Source organism: Bos indicus x Bos taurus, chromosome 22, assembly GCF_003369695.1.
Source record: "Bos indicus x Bos taurus breed Angus x Brahman F1 hybrid chromosome 22, Bos_hybrid_MaternalHap_v2.0, whole genome shotgun sequence".
Classification (NCBI taxonomy): Eukaryota; Metazoa; Chordata; class Mammalia; order Artiodactyla; family Bovidae; genus Bos; species Bos indicus x Bos taurus.
Window position 1 is genome coordinate 28,497,899 of NC_040097.1, and position 23,409 is coordinate 28,521,307.

General features: G+C 39.5%; 1 protein-coding gene across 4 annotated transcripts in view; it reads right to left on the minus strand.

The window, feature by feature from the left end:
- The window catches only part of FRMD4B (FERM domain containing 4B), a 360,291-nt gene that overhangs the window by 69,709 nt on the left and 267,173 nt on the right, over positions 1–23,409 (minus strand). For all 4 annotated transcript variants that reach the window (XM_027523804.1, XM_027523805.1, XM_027523807.1 and 1 more), the window contains 2 exons: positions 6,092–6,148; positions 5,268–5,290 (listed from right to left, as the gene is read on the minus strand). In XM_027523804.1, coding sequence (XP_027379605.1) covers positions 5,268–5,290; positions 6,092–6,148 — 80 coding nt within the window. The remainder of the gene's footprint in view (positions 1–5,267; positions 5,291–6,091; positions 6,149–23,409) is intronic.

Here is a 23,409-nt window from a genome sequence, read left to right on the forward strand (position 1 = left end):
ACCAATATCATGAGTAGAGATGACGATTAACGAGTTACTGTTTGTAAAACATGTAAAACAGCCTGACACATAGAAGTACTAACCAATCATTAAAACTATATATTAATGTGCTGAACTGATTGATAAAAGAACTATGTTTAAATCAAGCCTTAAAATAGCCATAACACCAAGAGAAAGAAAAGTCATTTCTTACTAGGTTTTTCACAAAAGCTCTTTGCTGATTCATTAAAGTTCTGGTGTGAAATCAGACAGAAACATTACATTTTTGTCAAGTCAGCCTTCTTTATTCTGTCAGCACGGAAGGTAATGATTCTTACAAGTTTAAGTTTGTGTTAGAATACTAAACAGGAGACTCCTGACAAAGGTCAAGAGCATCAGGCACGGAGTCCTAACTGGGCCACTCCTGCCATGTGGCCTGGACAGTCCACTACTTACTCTCTCCACAGCTAAGTTTTCCTCTCTGTAAAATGGGGATACCACTAATGCCTGTCATCACAGGATTGGTGGGAAGGTTCAGTGCACTAACACTAATAGCAACAGTAAAGCCGAACAACAGAGACAAAGCAACTGAGTTCCAGATTCCAGCGAAGTTAGTTATCCACAGTATTACAGCAAGTACCTGGGCCTGGATTTGAACCCAAGCAATTAAATTCCAAAGCTCCTCTTCACGTCTGCCTCCCATTGATATAAGGACATACTCAACATAGCACCTAGCCCATGGGAGCTGCTTTTTTTTTTTAAACATCGTCACTGATTTTAAAGGTCCCAGAAATGGAATGATATTTTAGAGCTTTAAGTGCTCTAGAGGTAACAAGTAGGAGGACAAGTTCTTTAAAAGCCTTTGATTTCTTTTTTCCCCTCCCTTCATTAACTCCTCTCAAGGCATCTAGAGAAGTTCCTTTCCCATGGGAAACAGCTGCTATTTTTGTAGCACAGCTGTAAATTGTGTATTATTCCTACCCATTTGAAGCTAGGTGACAATATGCTATCATTCTGACCCAGCACTGAAATGAAATTGTAGTCACTTTTTCTTATAAGCAGAAGTGCCCTAGTCACACAGTTTCTTGGTAATTTCCACCTTTCAGGATCTTAAAAAAAGAAAAGAAAAGAAATGCCTTGCTTTTACAAAGTCGTTTGCAGCTGGCTCAGTGATAAAACCTCGCCGTGTCAGCTTTCAGGAATCCTGTTTGTCTGTGTTGTGTTACCCAAGTAGCTTGTTATCTTTGCAGCTTAAGGGCTGACTTGGAAATTCAGGCTGTCAACTATTTAAAGAAAATGGAAGTCCTCACGCCACTATTTTAATTAACTTTCCAGAGAGCAAGGTTTGGTTATGATAGTGTTAACTGAAAATACTCTGAAGGAAAGAGGGCAGAAACAAAATGAGAAGGAGGATTGTTGTTTTAAAAGGCATTCTAGGAAGAAGAATTTGAACATAGCCATGATGGCGAAACAGTATAGGGTATGTAAAGAAAAGAGAAGAGAGTCGGGAACAAATATTAAGGAGTATGAATGGTAGAGCGTGGCTAGTTAAAATGTATTAATGCAGATTATATGGGGCCTTGAATGCCAGGTTAGGGTTTTGGAAGGTGGATGTCTATGCAATGGGAGATAAGAGATGTGTGGAAGTCAACAACGATCACATTTATGTCTTAAGAAGATAACAGGGGGTTATGTGTGGGTATTATGTGGTACACAATGGAATCGGAACAGATCCAGGAACTCACTGACTATGTGAGTGAGTTTGGCCTAAAATTTCCATCCATTAATTTGTTAAATGGTGATGATAAAACTGGTAGGAACTGAATGAAATCAGGCATGGACTATTAAAATAATGTTACAGAAAGCAGTCAAACAATCAACACACACATGCATACTTTTACAGTCAGGCTGACTGGAGGAGACTGACGGCTGAGAAAGCCGGCGTTCTGATAGAAGGAAAGAAGGGAGCTGTCTGAGGTGGAGGAGAAAGGTGGGAGGGAAAAGGGAAAATCCTGAGAGATGATTCAAGAGAGAAAGGAGCTTATACAAGGGGAGGCAGTGGGGGAGTTGGTCTGGGGGCTGGGATGCTGGCAGGTTCAGCTTTAGAAATGCTAAATATGAGAAAGAATGAGATATTTACAAGGAGTGGGTGGCCCAGAGCAGCCCCAAGAATTAGGTGTTCAATCAGTGTTTTAATTGAAAATGCCACATGGCTCTACTCCAGGAGGGTAGTACTTGAGGATCTTTATTGATCCATAATTAAACCTCAGTGAGCAAACTCAGTGAAGTTCTAAAAGCCATGGCATGTAAGCCAAGAGAGATGTGGAGTTCAGAACTGTCACTGAGGGAGCTCTGGATAGAAAAACAGATTCTCTGGAAGGAATCAAGGAAGTATCAGGCGTGTATAAGTTCCCTTTCAGCACTTCATACTCTACCTCCTTTGAGGAATTTGCTTTTGCTTGTTCCCAGTGGAGAAACATCACTTAGAAAAATAATCGCAGATAATTCCAATCCCAATTACACAAAGATGTTCATCAAAGTAGTATTTATATCAGCAAAAAATGGGAAGCAATTCATATTTAAGACAACAGAGGAGTGGTAGATTATGTCCATCAATTTGATGGAATATGAAAGCGGCGACTGGGGGAACCATTCTAAGCACTTTATATATATTAATTCAATCAGTCATCATAGCAATTCTATGGGGTATACACTAATAAAAGCCCTATTTCACAGATGAGGAAACTGAGGCTTGGTAAATTTAAATAACTTGCTCAAGATTGCACAGGTAATAACGGGCAGACCTGGGACTTCAGTGAGTCTGTCTGGTTCTAATGTCTTCACTCTAAACAGTATATAACATTGCCACAAAGGCTACTTTTTATTTTTGCCTGATTTTCCTAAATTAGTTTTATAACAAAACTTTGGAGGAAAAATATACCTTCTCCATTCAGGGGAGGAGGAGATCAAATAGGGAAGGAGTGGTGGCAATGAGCAAAAATTCTGCTTCTTTATATACCCAATGACAAAAGCTCATATTTCCTATTCTTTCAATCTCATCAGCAGTAACTAATGCTCGTACAACAAACTATAATCTACAAAGTCCTTGAATCCATTCATAGTGCCAAAACTACCCAGCCAAGTCTCATTTTCCTTAGTCCCAATTTACAGATGAGGAAATGGAGGCTGAGAATGAGCACAGGGCTCATTCAATTTCACGGTGCTGGTTTCATGATTCCCAGTTCCAAGCTCCTTCTACTACTCAGCATGGTTTAGACAATTTCAAGACACTGTCCACCATTTCTTTAGTAATCACTCAGGAAAGCACCAGGAACACACTGAAATTAAAGAAAACGATTAACTTGGGTTTGGCCAGACTAACTCTCCAAACTTGACATCTTAGGGCTAAAAGGTCTGGGCTACCCAAGTACAGTTCTTTTTAAGACTTCTTCTGCCTCAGGCAAGCCATTTTCCCTAAAGGAGGTTTGCGGAATCAATCTTTTTCTCTTTCATTCTTTCCCCTGCCATGTGATTACAGCTTCTTCATACCTGTGTAGGTCCCAAAAAGCTCTTCAGAGGTTGCCAAGAGATGGGACAGGATGATGATAATGAAGAGGGAAATAATGATACTTTAATAGCTAATAATAACAGCCAAAGTGTATAGAGAGCTTGCTGCATGCCAGATACCGCTCTGGGCAATGTTTCCATACAGTTAATCTCACAACAGACCTGTGAAGGAGGTGCCATTATCTTGATGGGGAAATGAGGCTCAGAGGGTGTCCATCACATGCTTGACCAGGAGAAAGTGGGGGAGGAAGGGTTAGCAGTGCACAGACAGTGGAGTCTGAGTTGTTGGCCCTGAAAGCCTTCATTTATAAATCAACTTCAGACTCAGCCCCTAGCGAAGGAATTCCTTGCATATCTGATCTTCCTAGGAAATATGGCTCCTCCAGGGAAGACAAGAGTGGAGAACACGGCTGCTCTTGATGTTAACGACCTAGAGACTAATTTATCTTCTTTTTAATGCCTTGACATTTTCTTTTAATTAGAAAAAATTATCAAAGAAGCTATCAGGGAAGATTTGTTGGAGAACGAATAGGCTACCCACTCCAGTATTCTTGGCCTTCCCTTGTGGCTCAGCTGGTAAAGAATTCACTTGCAATGCAGAACTTGGTTCAGTCCCTGGGTTGGGAAGATCCCCTGGAGAAGGGAAAGGCTACCCAGTCCAGTATTTTGGCCTGGAGAACTCCACGGACTATACAGAGTCGGACTTGACTGAGTGACTTGCACTTTCAGTAATTTTTATGATTCCTTCAAAGCTTATTCACTAACCTAAAATTTTTTTTTAATCACAGAACAGAGCTGAAAAGAGAATGTGGTGAGTGGATCGTGGCATGTTAAGTGGATGCCTCAGTCATTCTACCAAATTAAATGGGCAGATGTGGAAAGTGCACGAGTTTCTGAAGTGAAGCATGACTCTGAGACTGCAAGTTTTCAAGCCTGGAAGGCATGATCTGGTTATCAGTCTGTTAAGGAGCACACTAGTCAAAGACTTGGCGGGGAATGAATACTAGTTGATCTGTAAATAATCTACTGGTAAAGTTTACCCGGAGTGGAACATTAACACGGTAGAGGCGAGGCTTTCAGCCAGTCGTCAGCCTGTGAGCTGTTTCGAATCAGAGGCCTGGCCTCCACCTTTAACCCTTTCTACTACTCCAAGGGCAACTATTGCATGAAAAGAACAGACTGGAGACGACAGAGGAGGGTGAATTCAAATATAAACACTCTCTGATGATTTGGCCAGTTAGGCAGTTAGGACCAGTAAGTGTCTCGGTGGCAACAATACAACTGTTAGGTCAAGTGTATGAAGGATGAGGCCCCTTCAGGGCAGCTGCAAAAAGAAAGCCCCTATTAATCCCTTAACTAAGCAGCTGATGGATTTAATCTTTTTGTGCTTATAGTATATCTCTTCAAACACAGGATTAGTATAAGTTTAAAAAATCAGAATGGGTTACCCAAGCTTTTTATAGATTTTTTCATTTGCTAACAGATGACAGAAAATAGAACTTTGGAGCATTTCTGAGAACAAGTTCTGTCACTCCAGCTTGGAAAGCTTCATTGCCTGGATTCATTCACAGAAGAATAGGTTTCTATTTGAAGAGGAAAGAGACCTCCGTCTCTCGCCTAGGGATCTACTTTCTTTTGATTTTGCATCCATTGTTATTTAAAATAGCATTAAAAGATTCAGTGAGTTATTCTGCATAGTTATATCAGAAAAGGAACCATACCTGGTGTAATCCCCTTTGGCTTCCTAAAAAAAAAAAAGATGATCAGTTTGTACTGATGTTAATCAAGCTAAAAGAATTTTTACTCTTGATCATTCTCTACTCTTAAAATGCCCGAGTTTTGTTTCGAATTTTTTTTTTCCACAAGGAACATTTTCCCTATCTACCACACTGGAGAAAAATGTGGCATTTAGGACATTGCTATTACTCATTAATTTTTCTTGTTTTTAACAGACAAGACAAATCTATCTGAAAACACATAAATGATTATTTCTCCTTTTAAGTTTTGAAGATCACGTGATAAATGCTTGTCTACCAGAGCAGCACACTTTTTAGTCTGGATGCAGACCTTTTAAATCATTACACAGATAAACCAACACATGCCATTTACTTTCTTTTTTTAAACCAGCATAGAACCCACTGTTTTTCTACTATGCATGGCTTTAAGAATTAAAGGGCTCTTTAACTCAACCTCAAGAAAAAGTATACAAAAGTTACTAAATTTAAATGCAGATTACAGCTGTTGTGACAACTGCCACCTCCCAAATTCAAGTCACCCAGAGCTCTTTGCCAGGAATATGGTCTTAACGCTCCTTCCTCAGTGAAGTCTAAATTTCATTTTCTTCTGAGACACACAATGCCACATTCTCCCTCATCATTTAAACCACACGAAAACAGAAAACGGTGGCTCACATCTTATTCTGGCAAACAACCAGGCGACTTTAGAACATCAGCTACTGGCCCATGCAAAAGTCTCCGAATTTCAGGCAGTTCACAAAACCCAATACACAAAACAAGCAAGTAAAAAGCGGTTTGTCAGTTCTTACCTGTAGAATGAGTGCCGCTAACCTGAAGATAGTTTCGCTGTCTACTTCGATTTGCCCCTGTCGGAGGAAAAGGAAAGCATCACTGAATACAGGCTGCCCTAGGTCGTAGCAAATGCCTGTGGAGTTTGGGAAGCTGTCACAGCTTGGCACCTCCAGTTTACGATCAAATGCAGATCATACCATTCCGGAGGAAAGGGAGGGGGGGCGTGGAGAGAATCCAGGGTTAAGGGGAAGCCACAGGGTGTGTGTGTGTGTGTGTATGTGTGTGTGTGTGTGTGTAAAAGAGAGAGTGTGCGCTTTAATTAGCTGTGGGAAATTGTGTTTTGAGAGCAGTATTCTGGAAGGAACACACATGACTGAAAATTCAGACAGACTCTAAATGCATGAATAATTTTTATCTAAGTTCATTTTTACGCTCCGATTTTCTTAGTTTGTTTAGTGTTTTCCTGCATCATAGCAATTATTTTGGTATACATACACAATGCAAATATTATAAAAAATGTAAGTTCCACTTCTGTGTCAATGAGACTCTTGAATTAATATTTATAGTTTTATAGAGAAAATGTAAAGCCTTAAGAACCAGTTACAGCAAATGCTTAAAAGGCCAAAATTCTGTTGCTTTATATTGAAGTTTGATGAATCCTAATTTATCCTTTTTCCAGTATTTTATTTTTTAAGATCCCAAAGAAGAATAGGAGTTTGAGGCTGTAATTAACAGGAATACTTACTCAGGAAGGGATACACAAGTGTGTGTGTGTGGGGGGGGGGAGCAAGGGATGGGGGACTGCCTCTATCAATAATACTCACATATACCTTCATTTATTTTGTTAAATGTGATGACATAAGTAAATACCATTATTGCATTGTATGATAAATTCAACACTGAGTAGTAGACTAGGGTCATTATTTAAAAAACAATTTTTGGGGGTAAGATGCTAGCTTATAAGCATTACCACATGCTAAAACAATTCCATATAACCCTCTCCTTGTGTAAATCCTGTATAATTAGTACTCAGACTGCATAGTGTTTAAGAACACAGGTCTGCAAATTGCCCTGCACACTTTCTTTCTCCTTTCTACCTGTTGAATCTGGGCTGAAGAGTTTTGTAATTACACCAAGTGTATCAGTGGTAAGTAATTTAGTAGTTTTAAAGTAAATGCACATTAGGTAGGTTTATAGGAGCAGTTAGCTCAGTGAGAATTTCTGGAAGGTTTATGCTTCTCTCTCAAGTTTCCAAATGACTTGACTGGGCTTCTCAAAAAAAAGAAAAAAAAAAAAAAAACCCAAAAAACAAAAACTAGTAACAACAATTCTTTTAGAACTCATAAAATAAAAATATACAGCCCCCAAATCAGGGATGTTACAATGTCAGCAGTGATAATTATCTGTGTTTCCCTTTTATTACAGAATGAAAACAAATTAACTTCATTTTCCAACATCTAAGCATTCCTTCTGAAACCTGAGGCAGAGGATCTGCTTCAAAGTTTTTTGCTTCAAAAGCTGACAGGCCCAGAGCCTTGGAATTCAAAGCTCGCCTATAATCTCTAGAAACAGATTATAAAATCAAAGAAGCCAGGTTGATTGCAGAAATCAATTGCCCTCTGTCTTTCAGGCAAGAGACAGTGGTTTTCTAATCTGGTGAAAGATGATGAAGCAGTTAATCCAACAGGTGAGGAAGGCGCTGATCAAGATTTAAATTTTAGAAAGGCTGAATCCCTTCTCTTCAAAGAAAAAGAAACTCATGCAGAGGGAGGAAAGCTTCGGGGGGGGGGGGGTTGGCTAAAAAACATCTTTGTGGAGTTTGAAATTAGACCTGACCTCGTTAAGTTAAATTTGTCTTAAAATTGGAGAGGAGATCAAGTGTGTTAGTTCAAATATTAAAAAAAAAAAAAAAAAAGCAACTAAACTAAAGATGAATAAAATATATTGAAAATTACTGCCAACTCCTCTGCCACCCTGTGACCCCTGTGCTTCATCAGAATCTTAGATGAGTCATTTGAACAGTATTTTACACACCAACTTTTCAATTTAGTAAATGGAAGTCCAGCAGATAAAAAGACCTCAAACAGATACTTTTAAGGAAGCTGCCAAATATTTCTCTAACTTAGAAGAGTCATTAAATATTAAAAATGCTGAAATGAGGAGCTGAGGTATGAAAAGTACCAGGCTGGGACAGCTCTAGAGGAATAGGGAAGCAAATACGAACCTCACCTGTGGATTTTTTCACCTACAGTTCAGTTCAGTTCAGTCGCTCAGTCGTCTCCAACTCTTTGTGACCCCATGGACTGCAGCACACCAGGCCTCCCTGTCCATCACCAACTCCCAGAGTTTACCCAAACTCATGTCCATTGAGTCAGTGATGCCATCCAACCATCTCATCCTCTGTCGTCCCCTTCTCCTCCCACGTTCAATCTTTCTCAGCATCAGGGTCTTTTGCAATAAGTCAGCTCTTTGCATGAGGTGGCCAAAGTATTGGAGTTTCAGCTTCAACATCAGTCCTTCCAATGAACACTCAGGACTGATCTCCTTTAGGATGGACTGGTTGGAGGTCCTTGCAGTCCAAGGGACTCTCAAGAGTCTTTTTCAACACCACAGTTCAAAAGCATCAATTCTTTGGCACTCAGCTTTCTTTATAGCCCAACTCTCACATCCATACATGACTACTGGAAAAACCACAGCCTTGACGAGACGGAGCTTTGTTGGCAAAGTAATGTCTCTGCCTTTTAATATGCTGTCTAGGTTGGTCATAACTTTCCTTCTGTTAGGTAGGTAAAAATAGGAAAAAGGAGTCCAAAATGGCGGTGGCTAAAAGACAAGGAAGGGAAAAGCCCGCGAAAACAGAACAAAAGAAGGTCCGAGGACCCGAGTGAGGACCTCCGGTAAAACAAACAGCACTCCTGACTGGCCCAATTTACATAGGACAGGCCCAGGGAGACATAAACATATAGAGGAGCCAAAGCTAACTCTTTCTCTCTTTCTTTCTCTTTCTCTCTCTCTCTCGCACACGCGCTGGGGCGCTCTTCTCCTCATGTCTTTAGATCGATGTGCCCTCACACCTCGAAGATGGATTTTCCTGCTATCTTCTAAATAAAATAGAGCTGTAACACTGAGCTGTAACACTGATTTGTCTAAGAGCTATAACATGGTCCTTTTGAGACCTGAGAGCTATAACACGGTCTATCCAAGACCCAAAAGCTCTGACACGCCGAGGGGGCTTTAATGTCCATCACTCCAAATCTTTGTTGTGATGAGACAAAGAGCTGAGGAACATACACTCGCATGATACTTCTAAGGAGTAAACGTCTTTTAATTTCATGGCTGTAATCACCATCTGCAGTGATTTTGGAGCCCCAAAAAATAAAGTCTGACACTGTTTCCCCATCTATTTGCCATGAAGTGACGCGACCAGATGTCATGATCTTAGTTTCTGAATGTTGAGTTTTAAGCCAACTTTTTCACTCTCCTCTTTCACTTTCATCAAGAGGCTCTTTAGTTCTTCTTCACTTTCTGCCATAGGGTGATGTCACCTGCATATCTGAGGTTATTGATATTTCTCCCGGCAATCTTGATTCCAGCTTGTGTTTCATCCAGCCCAGCATTTCTCATGATGTACTCTGCATATAAGTTAAATATGCAGGGTGACAATATACAGCCTTGACATACTCCTTTTCCTATTTGGAACCAGTCTGTTGTTCCATGTCCAGTTCTAACTGTTGCTTCCTGACCTGCAAACAGATTTCTCAAGAGGCAGGTAAGGTGGTCTGGTATTCCCATCTCTTTTAGAATTTTCCACAGTTTGTTGTCATCCACACAGTCAAAGACTTTGGCATAGTCAATAAAGCAGAATTAGATGTTTTTCTGGAACCCTCTTGCCTTTTTGATGATCCAGCGGATGTTATCTCTGGTTCCTCTGCCTTTGCTAAAACCAGCTTGAACATCAGGAAGTTCATGGTTCACATATTGTTGAAGCCTTGGAGAATTTTGAGCATTACTTTAGTAGTGTGTGAGATGAGTGCAATCGTGTGGTAGCCTGAGCATTCTTTGGCATTGCCTTTCTTTGGGATTGGAATGAAAACTGATCTTTTCTAGTCCTCTGGCTACTGCTGAGGTTTCCAAATTTGCTGGCATATTGAGTGCAGCACTTTTACAGCATCATCTTTTAGGACTTGAAATAGCTCAATTGGAATTCTATCACCTCCACTAGCTTTGTTCGTAGTGATACTTCCTAAGGCCCACTTGACCTCACATTCCAGGATGTCTGGCTCTAGGTGAGTGATCACACCATCGTGATCATCTGGGTCGTGAAGATCTTTTTTGTACAGTTCTTCTGTGTATTCTTGCCACCTCTTCTTAATATCTTCTGCTTCTGTTAGGTCCATACCATTTTGAGCCCATCTTTGCATGAAATGTTCCCTTGGTATCTCTAATTTTCTTGAAGAGATCTCTAGTCTTTCCCATTCTATTGTTTTCCTCTATTTCTTTGCACTGATCATTGAGGAAGGCTTTCTTATCTCTCCTTGCTATTCTTTGGAGCTCTGCATTCAAATTGGGTATATCTTTCCTTTTCTCCTTTTCCTGTAGCTTCTCTTCTTTTCACAGCTACTTATAAGGCCTCCTTAGAGAGCCATTTTGCTTTTTTGCATTTCTTTTTCTTGGGGATGGTCTTGATCCCTGTCTCCTGTACAATGTCACAAAGCTCATTCCATAGTTCATCAGGCACTCTGTCTATCAGGTCTAGTCCCTTAAATCTATTTCCCACTTCCACTGTATAATCGTAAGTGATTTGATTTAGGTCATATCTGAATGGTCTAGTGGTTTTCCCTACTTGCTTCAAATTAAGTCTGTTTGGCCGCTCCAGCCACCTACACAATGGCCCCAACACAACTGTGGTGGAGGAAGACACCGGGGGGATGCAGAGGTAGGGTCCTTGAAAAGTCTCATTCCAGGAGGAGAGGACAATGCCTGGTTTGGCAAAGCTCCACATTCTTTTAAACATCTTAGCCCCCACCTCACCTTTTAGTTAACCACTGTCCTGGAAATCCAAGGCAACATATTTTATTTTAAGTTCCAGTACTGATTGTCAAGGTTATCTGACCTGTGTGTGGAGTTCATCCCAAACAATGGATGAACCAAGAATAATAGGATTTTGCCTGGTTCTCAGTGCTTTCATATGGTGAAACTTAATTAAGACTCATACAGAACTCTAGAATTTCATGCCTGAAGGGTAAAAGTTCTTTAGAAACTGCAGTCTGCTCTGGAGAGAACATTTCTTTCACTTACAACCATGGTAACAGCGGTAACATTATAGGTATTGGGCAAGCTAACACTTGAGAAAGGGATCACCTCAAAGACAGGGGTAATGGGATCCTTCAGTGGGTTTCCATGACTGTCAAGGATAAACAAAGAGAAGTGGAGGCGTGAGTCAAATGATGTAGCTGAATGCACAGAGGTAACATGAAACTGTACCAAGTGCTGGGGCTACATTCCCATTGCTAATTTAACTGGATTATGGATTCCATCACTAGGGCATTGGGTTCAGGCTCCACTTTGGACATCCTATCCTTGTCTTTGGCTTGTTAGCCCAGCTGATCAAGACATCATACTAATGAGGTGAACTCTAGGTTTTGATTCCCAAGTAGGTGAACAGGATAAAAGAAAGTTTTAGAACTTGCAAGAGAACTTAGTGAAAACATGACTCCTGTGATTTTACATCCTCAGTGATGGGACTGAGGAACAGGAACGAGAAGCGTACTACTCAATCGCCCAGCAGATGTTGACTCTGCTCTACCATGCGTTAGTTAACTGAATTAGCTGTGACTCCAGTGCAAATCTCACCAGGAATCTTCTAAAAGCATGCTTCCGGTAAAAATGCAATCAGATGAGGCCAGAAAAATGACTCTAATGCCACTTATTCTGTTGGTAGGACAGCATGTCACCATCAAACACACATATTGACAGTAGAATGGGAAAGCTATTTCTGAAGACCCATTCTGCATTTTCTGTATTGATACAGTCCTCCACGGAAACTTATTCTGAACTATAGCAGTGAACATTAATAATCTGGTCACAGACATTAGGATTGAGAACTACTTGATAAAATGTTGAGAAATCCCAGTTTGTTTCCAAGTCTATTACTTTAGGGTTAAATATACAAAAAAAAATTTTAACTTGTAGAACATTAACAAATAAATGTAGAAGAAATGAAAGAGATAAAAAATTACTGTTTGCAACAATTAGTATTGACGTACTGATTCATGCAGTATTGATGCAGGTAATAAACTTCAATAAATAAAAATAACGATTGGTTTTTTTATATATATTGCTATATATATTATATATAGATATATATTCAAATGCTATTCATTTGGTATATATTCAAGTGCTAAGAAAACCAAGTAAAACTAATTTTATAAGAAAATCTAAAAAAAAAAAAAGTTGGGTGAAAATTAGAAGAGAAACAGGTCAGAATATTTACATAATCACAAAGGGTTACTCTACAGGGGAAAATTAATTACAAAGGAGAAAACAGTAATTCCTCAATGGTGAAACCTGACAAGTACTATCCTACCCAAGGGATGAGATATCACCGGTAATTAGGAAAACCAGCCTCATGTGCCTTCTGATGATATGTACTGAGAAAAATGTGTGTGTGTGTGTGTGTGTGTGTGTGTGTGTGTTAGTCGCTCAGTTGTATCTAACTCTTTGCAATCCCATGGACTGTAGCCCACCAGGCTCCTCTGTCCAAGGAATTCTCTAAGCAAGAATACTAGAGTAGGTAGCCATTTCCTTCTCCAGGGGATCTTTCGGACCCCAGGATTGAACCCAGGTATTCTGCACTGAAGGCAGATTCTTTACTACCTGAGCCACCAGGGAAGCCCTGAAAAGGATGTAACTTCATCTATGTATAGTGCTGTGCTAGTACATGTAAATGTTTCACAACCAGAAATGGGGAAGGGGGTACAAGAACTGATTTGTAGAATTTGTTGATTTCCATGAAATCAACATGTAAACATTCCCACCATAGTGGATTTCAAGCTGTCATTATGGTATTACAGAACACAGTGTTGGTAAGTTATGTGAGAATTGGCTCTCATAGCTGGTACTGACTGACTCCAGCATACTGCTGGGTAGTATTCCTGCCAAAAATACATCACTAGATCTAATTATGAGGAACCTTGAGACAAACATCTGGCCCATACTCTTCAAAAATGTCAGTGTGGTGAATGCCAAAGAAAGGCTGACAAACTATTTGCAAGCAAAGAAGGTTAAAGAGTTCTAACGACTAAATGCTGTGTATTACATCAAATGCTTGATCCCTCTGGATCAAGAGGGAAAGCTGTTATAAAGGTTCTACTGATATAAAACTGAACTGTATGTTAAGCAACATATAGGTTCAAGGTTAAGTGTTTTGAATGTGATCACTGACATATGGTTCTATGAGATGTTCTTGATCCCAAGAAATACACCGTGAAATATTTACGGGTAAATAATGTAACTTACTCACAAATGATTCAGGAAAAAAAATGAAATACATTTGGAGGTGTGTGGGGGGAGAGAGAGAAACAGTACAAATGTGGAAAATGTCAACAATTGGTGAATTTGGCTTGGCAAATATACTGGCATTTCTTGTGCTATTTGTGGAACTCTTCTGTAAGTTTGAAATTATTTCGAAATAAAAAGCTTGTTAAAAAAATGGATGTATTTTCCTGGAGTGTTGGATATCTATTTGTTTTGACTTCCTCTCCCTTCCACCCCGACTTCCCCCTGCCCCCACTTTCAGATCATCCCATTCTTTTGGAGAACTGCTTCCTCACTGGATCTAATGGAAATACAATCATCCTTCTGTGGGCAAGAGATGGAGGATGGTTCAAAGACTTCTCCCTAGGGATTTTCCAAATGAGAACTAAGGGATCTCTCTGGTGATGAATGACAATGGGAAGATGTGAACCAGAGACAATCAGTGACCGTAGATGGACAGAAAGGTGCGTCTTAATATTGGTAGTCGACTGTATCCACTGCTAGGCTGGGCCAGACTTCAAAGTCTGGTTAAAGTTCAAAACCTGTAAAGAATGATACCTTGTTTGCTACCTACATGCTCTTACCTTGGTTTACTAGTAAGCCTGCAAACAGTGAGATGAACTAGTGGGATAAGGATACAAATGAATGAGTTGGTACTAGAGGATCCTGGGAGCCTCTCTAATACCTTCTGTGGACATGTCTACATGGAGGGAGGATTCTGCCAGGCAAGAGAAGCCAGAGCAACTGGCTGACTACTTTTGTATACAATCAGGCAGGGAAGGGTCCACATCAACACTTAATACCTACCTACCATCTAACAAGACAGTTCTCGCTAGGCCATAAAAACATACCTTCCTGGTGAATGGTGATAGGAAATAAAATTTCCTATTTTCTAGGAGTTATCATGCCCCTAAAGGGCCAGGCCATAAACACCACACTTGCACTCCCTCCTCCCCATGTGTAAATAAGCCAGTACTTTCTCCTTTTTCATCCAAGCTAGTTGTGAGAGGCAATGTCCACGGAGGATGGTCTCAGTGAATATTGTCTCCATTCGCTCTTTCAGATTGACCTCAGTACAACTAACATTTTGAGTTAGATAATTTCTTCATGGGGGTAGGTGGTCTGTCCTGTACATTGTAGAGTATTAAGCATCGCTCCCAGCCTCTGCTCACTAGATTCCAGTAGCAGCCTCCCCAAGTTGTGACAACCAAAAATGTCTCCAGAGTTGCCAAAGGGTTCCTTTGGGAACACAAATTGAGAACCATTGCTCTAGATTCGCTAAGTTTATTCCTAAATTAAGCTAGAAACATCAGAAACCCACAAACCAGAACCAGAAGGATTTCCCCAGGTAAAACTCTTTTTCCTTTTTAAACTGTGTTCCAGCACCACTCTTCCGGCTTATGATGAGAAGCAAAGTAAGAAATAAGCCTCAGAAACTCATTATTTTAATAACTTTAGGTATGTTATTCAGGACATGGTTCATTACACCATATAATATCCCTTTACGAGGACCCATGGGCGCAGTTTCTGATTCTTAGGACCAGTGATAACTACGTTCTTCTCAGCAGCTGCTTTGTTTTTAACCTTAATGACCATTGTGCATTATGTAAGTGATTGTAACACCCTCGAGCATTGGCTCTTAAGGGAAAATGGATTTCAAATTTGTAGCTAAATGCTTTATACTCCCCATGTTGAATGTTTTATACTAACCTTAACTTGGCAGCATCTAATTATTTCCGCCTTTGTTTTCTCACAAATAATTCTTATTTCATCACTTAACACATTTTAGAGTATTTTTTCCCCTTTTTATTGAAGTATATATGGTAAAATGCACAACTCTTTGCAGCTTGATGAATTTTGATGTGTGTATATACTCACATAACCATCACCTGGATCAAGATATCAAACATGCTTACTAATTTTTTCACCTTAGGGAAATGTATATATATTTTATAAACCACATCAAATTAAAAACCTGATTTTGTTAATTAGAAAGGTGCAAAATAATACTGCAAAATTGTTTCAGCTTGTAAATTTTTTGATTACTAACCAACTTCAGGATTTCCCTTGCAATTGCCTATTATTTACTATTGCCTATCTGTGAAATGACCCTTTTTTTTCACTTAGCTATTTTAGAATTTATTTTTACAACTTGAGCTACCAGCTACCAATATTAATGCTTTGTCTGGTCTATGGAGCAGAAATTGTGTCCTTCAAGCTGTTCACCTCTGGCGTTCTCTCCTTCTCCTGTGAAGTCAGACTGGACTTGGGCCTCCCACACTGGAAGAATCTATGGGTCCTTGAGTATGTAATTTTTTTCTGAGACTCCTCAGTTCCTCCTCTGTAAAATGGGGAGTGATAATATTGAAGTACTGAGTTGTCTGGAGCATGAAGTATAAATATAAAGCATTTATCATGAAGCGTAGCCCCTCAAGACTCTTAGTGTTAATCTCTCTGCACTGATGTTTACCGTGTTGCTTTTTACATGCTTATATATCGTTATATCTACGGCTCTCTACTTTGGTCTGGGACACTGCTCAATTTTCATGTGGTTCCATAACATTTCATCACTCTTCCTTTATACTATGTCTCTGTATCTGAGAAAAGCTTTAACTTTTCATAATAATCTTTGACATTCTTTTCCACTTATGTTTTTAAAGAAATTTTAAAAATAATCTCATCAAGTTTTTAAAAAGAGTAATTTGTCTTCCTCTTTGGAACTATAACACATCTCTATTGAAATCGCTCTAAAGTGATCATAAAGTTTTATGATATAACATGAAGATCACCTACATCCTGTGTCAGGATTAATAATCAGTCTTTTACATTTTCTTATATAAATAGGCCACTTTTTTTTCATTCTATTAATCTGGTTATCCTTATATAGGATTTTTTTTTTTTAGTGTATTTAACTTATATTTAATTTCTTCACCAAAGCCAATAATGCTAATAAAGTTTGGCTAATTTATTTTTATTTCCTAGACACGTAGTGAAATTGTTTGTAAATAATATTTTGGTTCAGTTCTTTGCAATGTATGGTGGTGTAACTGATGGCACTGCACTAAAGAAGACATTTTACTTAACACATCAAAATAGCACTTCTTCCAAACATTGCCGGTGGACCAACTTAAGTTAGTTCTGGACTAACTTTTTGGTAAGGTCCACTAAAGTGTACCACACACGCGCACTATGCTACAGTAAGTCTACTCCTAGGTACACACATAACAAATATGTTTACATATGTCCTCTAAAGAGCAGGTGCTAGGATCATTATGGCAGTTCTACTTGTGATAACCAAATACTGCAAGCTACCCAAAAGCCCATTTACATACATGTGAAAATGAAAGTTGCTCAGTCTTGTCCGACTCTTTGCAACCCCATGGATATAAAGTCCATGGAATTCTCCAGGCCAGAATACTGGAGTGGGTAGCCATTCCCTTCTCCAAGGGATCTTCCCAACCCGGGGATTGAACCTAGGTCTCCTGCATTGCAGGCAGATTCTTGAGCAGCTTAGCCACCAGGGAAACCAATAAACTGTGGTATACTCATACTCTGATCTGCCATTCACGGGGAAAGTGAATAAACTGGCTGAAACTACACACAGCAACATGAATGAACCTCATAAATATAATCTGAGCAAAAGAAGCTATATGTTTAAAAGGTATAAACTGTAGGACTTCAGTTTTATAAAATACAAAATCAGCCCAAACTAATAAATGCTAATATAAGTCTTGGTAGTGGGGAAATTAATGACTGGAACAACATGTGGGAGACTTCTCACATGTTGGTAATGTTTGTTTCCTTGACAGTGATGCCAGTCGCACGTATGTGTTCAATTTGTGAAAGTTCACTGAACTGCACCCTTACATCATATACACTTTCCTATGTGTACACTTTAATATAAAGAGAAGGAAAAAAAACGGAACTACCAATTTTCCCTCAGTCTTCCCCATTTTTCCCATTTTACTTAATGTCAGTTTGATCCTGAGTTGCTCAGGTCCAAGGTCTCCTTTGGGTACAGAGTTGGGAATTGAGTAACCTGTGCTACTGTGTGTGGTGACTGTGTTTCCACCTTCAAATGGAAGGTGGAAACCTTCCATTATCTTACTTATCTAACCTTACTTATCTTCTTTATTGTCTTTCTCCATATCCCCCATCACCTCTATCTAATAGGTTAAGATCCTAGGGCATGGGTTTTTATCTATTCTGGCCCTAGCTATATCTCCAGGACCCAGAACACTGCCTGGCAGACGGCAAGTACTCAGAACATTTGTAGAATATCAACTAGAAGAGTAGTGACCGAAAAAGTTGTGAGAGGGAGCATTTTTACCTTTCCTTTTTAAAAAAGGAAGGCTGTGTCCTGATTCACTGTGCAGTTGATTTGCCTTGATCTCCAGCTATCTGAACCATGAGAACAACCGAGTGCAGGTGTTTCCATGGGTGTGTATCACAGTTTCAAAGACATAAGCTGTAGAACCAAAGTATCTGGATGGACTGCTTCTCAGAAACTAGATCACAATGAAGATAGGAGCCAAGAGAAAAAAGTATGCAGGATGTGAATTAGTGCTGGGTTGTGGGAGGATAACAGAACTGAATATACGGGTATGGAAATGAGAAAAAAGGATATGGAAATGAGAATAAGTGAATCAGATCATCTTTTTCCACGGTGGAGCCCAGGTATGGTTTGTGAAATGCATGTTATTTTTTGGTGGATGGGTGGCATACATTTTTGTTCTTGGAATGAAGTTCCAAAGAGACCCTGGTTTCTAGATATCATTCTCCACTGAAAACAAAAGGGCTGATTCCAAGGCTATGGCAGTGGGAGCAGTTAGAGGATCAAAATGAATGAGAGAGGAGATTAAAATACACTGAGGGGGGAAAAAAGTCCCTAAGTTCATGCTGATACTTAAAAATATTTTAAAAGGTAGAGAGGAGAAGACAGGAAAATTAGTCTTTATAGATGACTGCTAATAAATATTGAAGGTGATAGAAACAGTGAATCACCATTTACAATCACTGTATATCATAGTACTAACCAGAGTACTCTTGAGAGTCCCTTGGACTCCAAGGAGATCAAACCAGTCAATCCTAAAGGAAATTAACCCTAAATATTTATTGGAGGGACTGTTGCTGAAGCTCTAATACTGTAGTCACCTGATGTGAAGAGCTGACTCATTAGAAAAGACAATGACGCAAGGAAAGACTGAAGGGAAAAGGAGAAGAGGGTGGCAGAGGATGAGATACTTAGACAGCATCACCGACTCAATGAGTAGGAATTTGAGCAAACTCCAGGAGATGGTGAAGGACAGAGGAGCCTGGAGTGCTTGCAGTCCATGGGGTCACAAAGAGTCAGACAGGTCTTAGGGGCTGAACAGTAACAACAACCAAAGAACTAACTGGCTTAGGCAAGAATACCCCTGGAGGCCAAGATTACTGTGTCAAAGACTGTTGGGAAACAGGATGGTCAAACAGCCTCAAAGTGCTGACTCCAGACAAGTTAGTACTTACAAAGGAGAAAAGACGAAGAGAAATCTGGCAGATATTAGCTGCACCGTGAGGCTTGCAGGATCTTAGTTCCCCAACAAGGGATTGAATCCAAGCCATGGCAGTGAAAGTGCTGAGTCCTAACCACTGGACAACCACGGAATTCCAGGCAGATACCGCCTTAACCAAAAACAAAGCCTACTGCCATTGCAAGCCTCTTGTGAGACACACTGAGAAAGACACAACATCACTTAAGCAGTATTCTTGCCACAAAGAAATTGTTTTAGACTCATGGCTCTGAAACTTTCCTGTATAGTCGAGTTACCAAGAAAGCCATAAAGAACAGAGAGGCCCAGACTCATGAAGCAGGATATAGTGAGACAGGGCAGGCTGTGGGTCTCTGTAGTTTCGCCAATCTCTCAGATGATTCAGAGACATACTCAACATGCTGTATGTCTGGAATCGCTGAATTAGACAAATCCACATTTCACAAGTTGGGAGACATTCTTCAAAGCAAAAGGCCTTTACTTTTAAAAAATATCAGAGCAAGAAAAGCCAAGGAAAGACTGGACATCTGTTTCCCATTTGGGAGACTATAGAGCTATGACACCTAAAAGTAATGTGTGATCCTAGATGGATCCTGGTCCCGAAAAGGAAAAAACAAAACAACAAACTAGCTCAAAAGTTAATTCCTAGGACAGTGTGAATGGGAACTGTGTATTAGAGACAGTTTGTGAAATATGGTATTAATCTCATAAAACTCTAAACCGCACATGGGCAGAGATCTACTTAAGTCAGTGGTCCCCCAACGTTTTCGGCACCAGGGACCAGTTTTGCAGAAGATAATTTTCCCGTGGATTGGAGGAGGTGGTTTTGGGATGGCTCAGGCACATTACAGTTATTGTGTACTTTATTTCTATTATTATTACATCAGCTCCACCTCAGATCATCAGGCGTTAGATCCTGGCGCTTGGGGACCCTTGGTTTACCAGGTTGCAAGTCACCCCTGGACACACAGCACCTGTGTGGTATCTAGCACACAGTGGACATTCGATAAATATTTGTAAATGAATTAATCTATACTTAGAAAAAAACAACCAAACATTTCAATAACAAGTTTCTACCAGATGATGCTGCAAAAAATATCATCAGAACTATGAGTCTTCCTCCATCCAATTCTTTTTACTTCCCCTCCTATTCTGAGATCTGGAGGCTCTGCTTTATTTCTTTTGAACCCAGGAAGAATGAGACTGTCACATGGCCAAACATCAGAGAGACTGGCTCCTGCCAACAATATCTGAATCCCTTTAATAAACTCTCACACCAACACAGCTGCAAAGCAAGGGAGTGAGTGTTCATGAGACTGCTCTGAAAATGAGAGGTGTCGTGATCTACAGCCAAATCATTAAGAGATTCAAGAAAGGGGAGCCTAAATAGGTCAGGTTCTGCTAATAGGCATGGAGGTTCCAAGGCACCCACAGCTGATAAATAAGAGGGGAGACAATTGGAGAACAGATGAATAACCATCATTAGAACACTCAGAACCTAGCTCTCTGCTTCTGTATTTATCTTTATGCCTTATTAGATTATATACACAGCAGATGTTAATTACAGCATTCTAATTGCTTAAATGCACCCTGGCACCGATTTATGATTACAATTTGAACTTGTAGCAGTGGAGTGTCCTGAAAAAAACTAGTCATATTTAAAAAAAAAATGCAAGGTGCTTACAAGATAATCAAGGATGATTAGAGGGAGAAAGGATGAATCACGAGAAAGAAAGTTATGGTCATGATGTTAAAATAAAACTTTTGAATAAATAAGCCCCACCAAAGTTAGTATCCTATCCTAATATTCTAGGTGCTTTTTTGCAGGAGTGAACATTCAGTGATAAAAATTTTATTTTTAGGATTACTGTGTCTCCATTTGATTGGTCCTCCCATTTATTATTATTTTTTTCTCCAATAGAGTATGCCACATTTAAATTGTTTACACCAATATCCTCCTTTTATGCTATAATTGTGGTCATTTATGCTCAAGTTCTTCAGTATTCTCACCTGGAGAATTCCACGGACAGAGGATCCTGGAGGGCTACAGTCCATGGGATTGCAGAATTGGACAGGACTGAACGGCTAACACTTTCTTCTTGTAAATGGTAACAGCTTATAAAAAGTCCCCTTGGGAATTTTGGAAGAATATTGTCAATAACAACAACAAAAATCAGAAACATGTAAGTGCTAATGATCTATTCCTAGAGGTGGACATATACTAATTCATTGACTCCTTGGGACAACCCTATGAGGAGATATTAATATTACCTCAGTTCACAGGTCAGGAGACTAAAGATTAGGAGATCACAGTAGACTTACTTAAGGCCACCTACCCTTTCAGTGGTGCTGTCAGGATTCAAGCTGGGACCAACCCTCCACAGTGCCCCCTACCTTTGCCATATGGCACGTATTGAGCCCATACTTTGGTCTCTCCAAGAAGTGAACAAGACACTCTTGGCTGGTGTCTAATATCCACAAAATATCTACTGACTTCACTCCAGTTGGGATGTAATTCATACTCTTATATATTTCATGCATTCTTAGTAAATTAAAAATTGTAACTATTTATGGCCGATTCAACAGGTTCAATGAAATGAGTAGCCTGCTTTATTTCCCAATGAATTTATATTGTAAAACATTAATATTAAGATTCTTTAATTATGAAATGAAAGTCTCCCATTCAATTTCTTCTTTCTGAAAAGTATAGAGATAGCTTTGCAAACCTCCTCCTTAGGTCTCTTAAACATGTATTACAGGGCAGAAAGGCAAATGACATCTGTTTCTAGCATGGGTTAATAGGTGATAGATGGACAGGGAAATGGGATGGACACAGAGAGAGAATGGGTATGGGTAAATTAGTTTTTAGAAGTTACTTTGCTACGCTCCTTTTGAAATACAACATTTGAGTCTTCAAGGATGTCAACTTAAGCATTTTCCAAAGCAGGAACCATACAAAGAAATTTGATTCCTATAATAAATTAGGAAAATATCTTCCAGAGTCATTTCATCCATTCCTAGATTTTAAGATATTATATTTTCAGCTGAATGGACCATCTACCTCCTCTTTCCATCATCCAAACATTCACTGTGCAATTTTTAAGTATTATGACTTTTTTTGAGTGACAATTTAGCTACAATGCTATTCTTTTGGCCCCTTTCTGAGATGATGATTTGCCAAAAAAGTATTTACTAAAAGTTTAAATGTTTTAAGGTAAGTCATGTTAAATAGCACCATTATGAAATACAAATCTTACAGCTCGACGTTTAGTGGCTCTTTTCAATGTAATCAACAAATATTTGAGTGCCTACTTGTGCTGGCAAAATATCAATGAACAAATAATTCATTCTTTGTAAATTTACCCCGGGCAGTGCCAACTGGAGTGCATTTCCCTTATACTCTAAGACCTTGTTCTTTTGCCTCTTTGGGCGGGTCTTGGATTTTTCATCCAAGGACTGAGCAATTTCCTCTTTAGCATCTCATGGAGGTGGTAAAGGCAAGTGACAAAGCACGTGTGACAGGTATCCGAGGATTACAACTGACATGTGTTATAAGCTATTATTATGAAAACTTTCATTTAGACAAATGCAAAGGCAGCACAGATCTCAATATTCATGGTATAAGACATGTAATTTAAATGTTAGGAAAACATAGAGGGAAAACCACATGAAACAGGGAAAAGTGAAATATTGATTATAAAACTCCCAACAGCCCTTTAAAATAGGCATTCGATTGCTTTCTTCCTCATGGATTGGCTAGTCTTCAAACCAACTCTGCTGTTTAGCTTAGTGATTTCACTGGGTAAATACTGATGGCTAGTTATTTTGAGAAAGTGTGCTCACCTCTCTGTAGACAGAACTTACATCCTGCAAAATTCAGTTTCTGTTACCGACCCATTAAATAATTTCAGCACCGTGAAATTGAGCTTAAGGATTAAAATACACACATTCACATAGGCAAACACTCTCAAACTCCAACTGCTCAAACTCTACCAGGCTAGCAGACAGACTGGATATATCCTAGTCCTTAGTAAGGACTCAGATTGTTGGTTGTTGAACTACATGGAGTAATTCCAGGATAAGAGTTATGAATGAGATGCTGACGGTAATGGACTGGTTACAGAGGAACACGCTTCATGTTCTGTTAGGTGAGCTGAGACTAATTCCTCTCTTTTAGGGCATTGTAAACGGGGACATTAATAAGTCTTACTATGAATGTGTACTTTTTAAAAAGCCTCTTTGTGGACTTCCCTGGTGGCACACTGAAT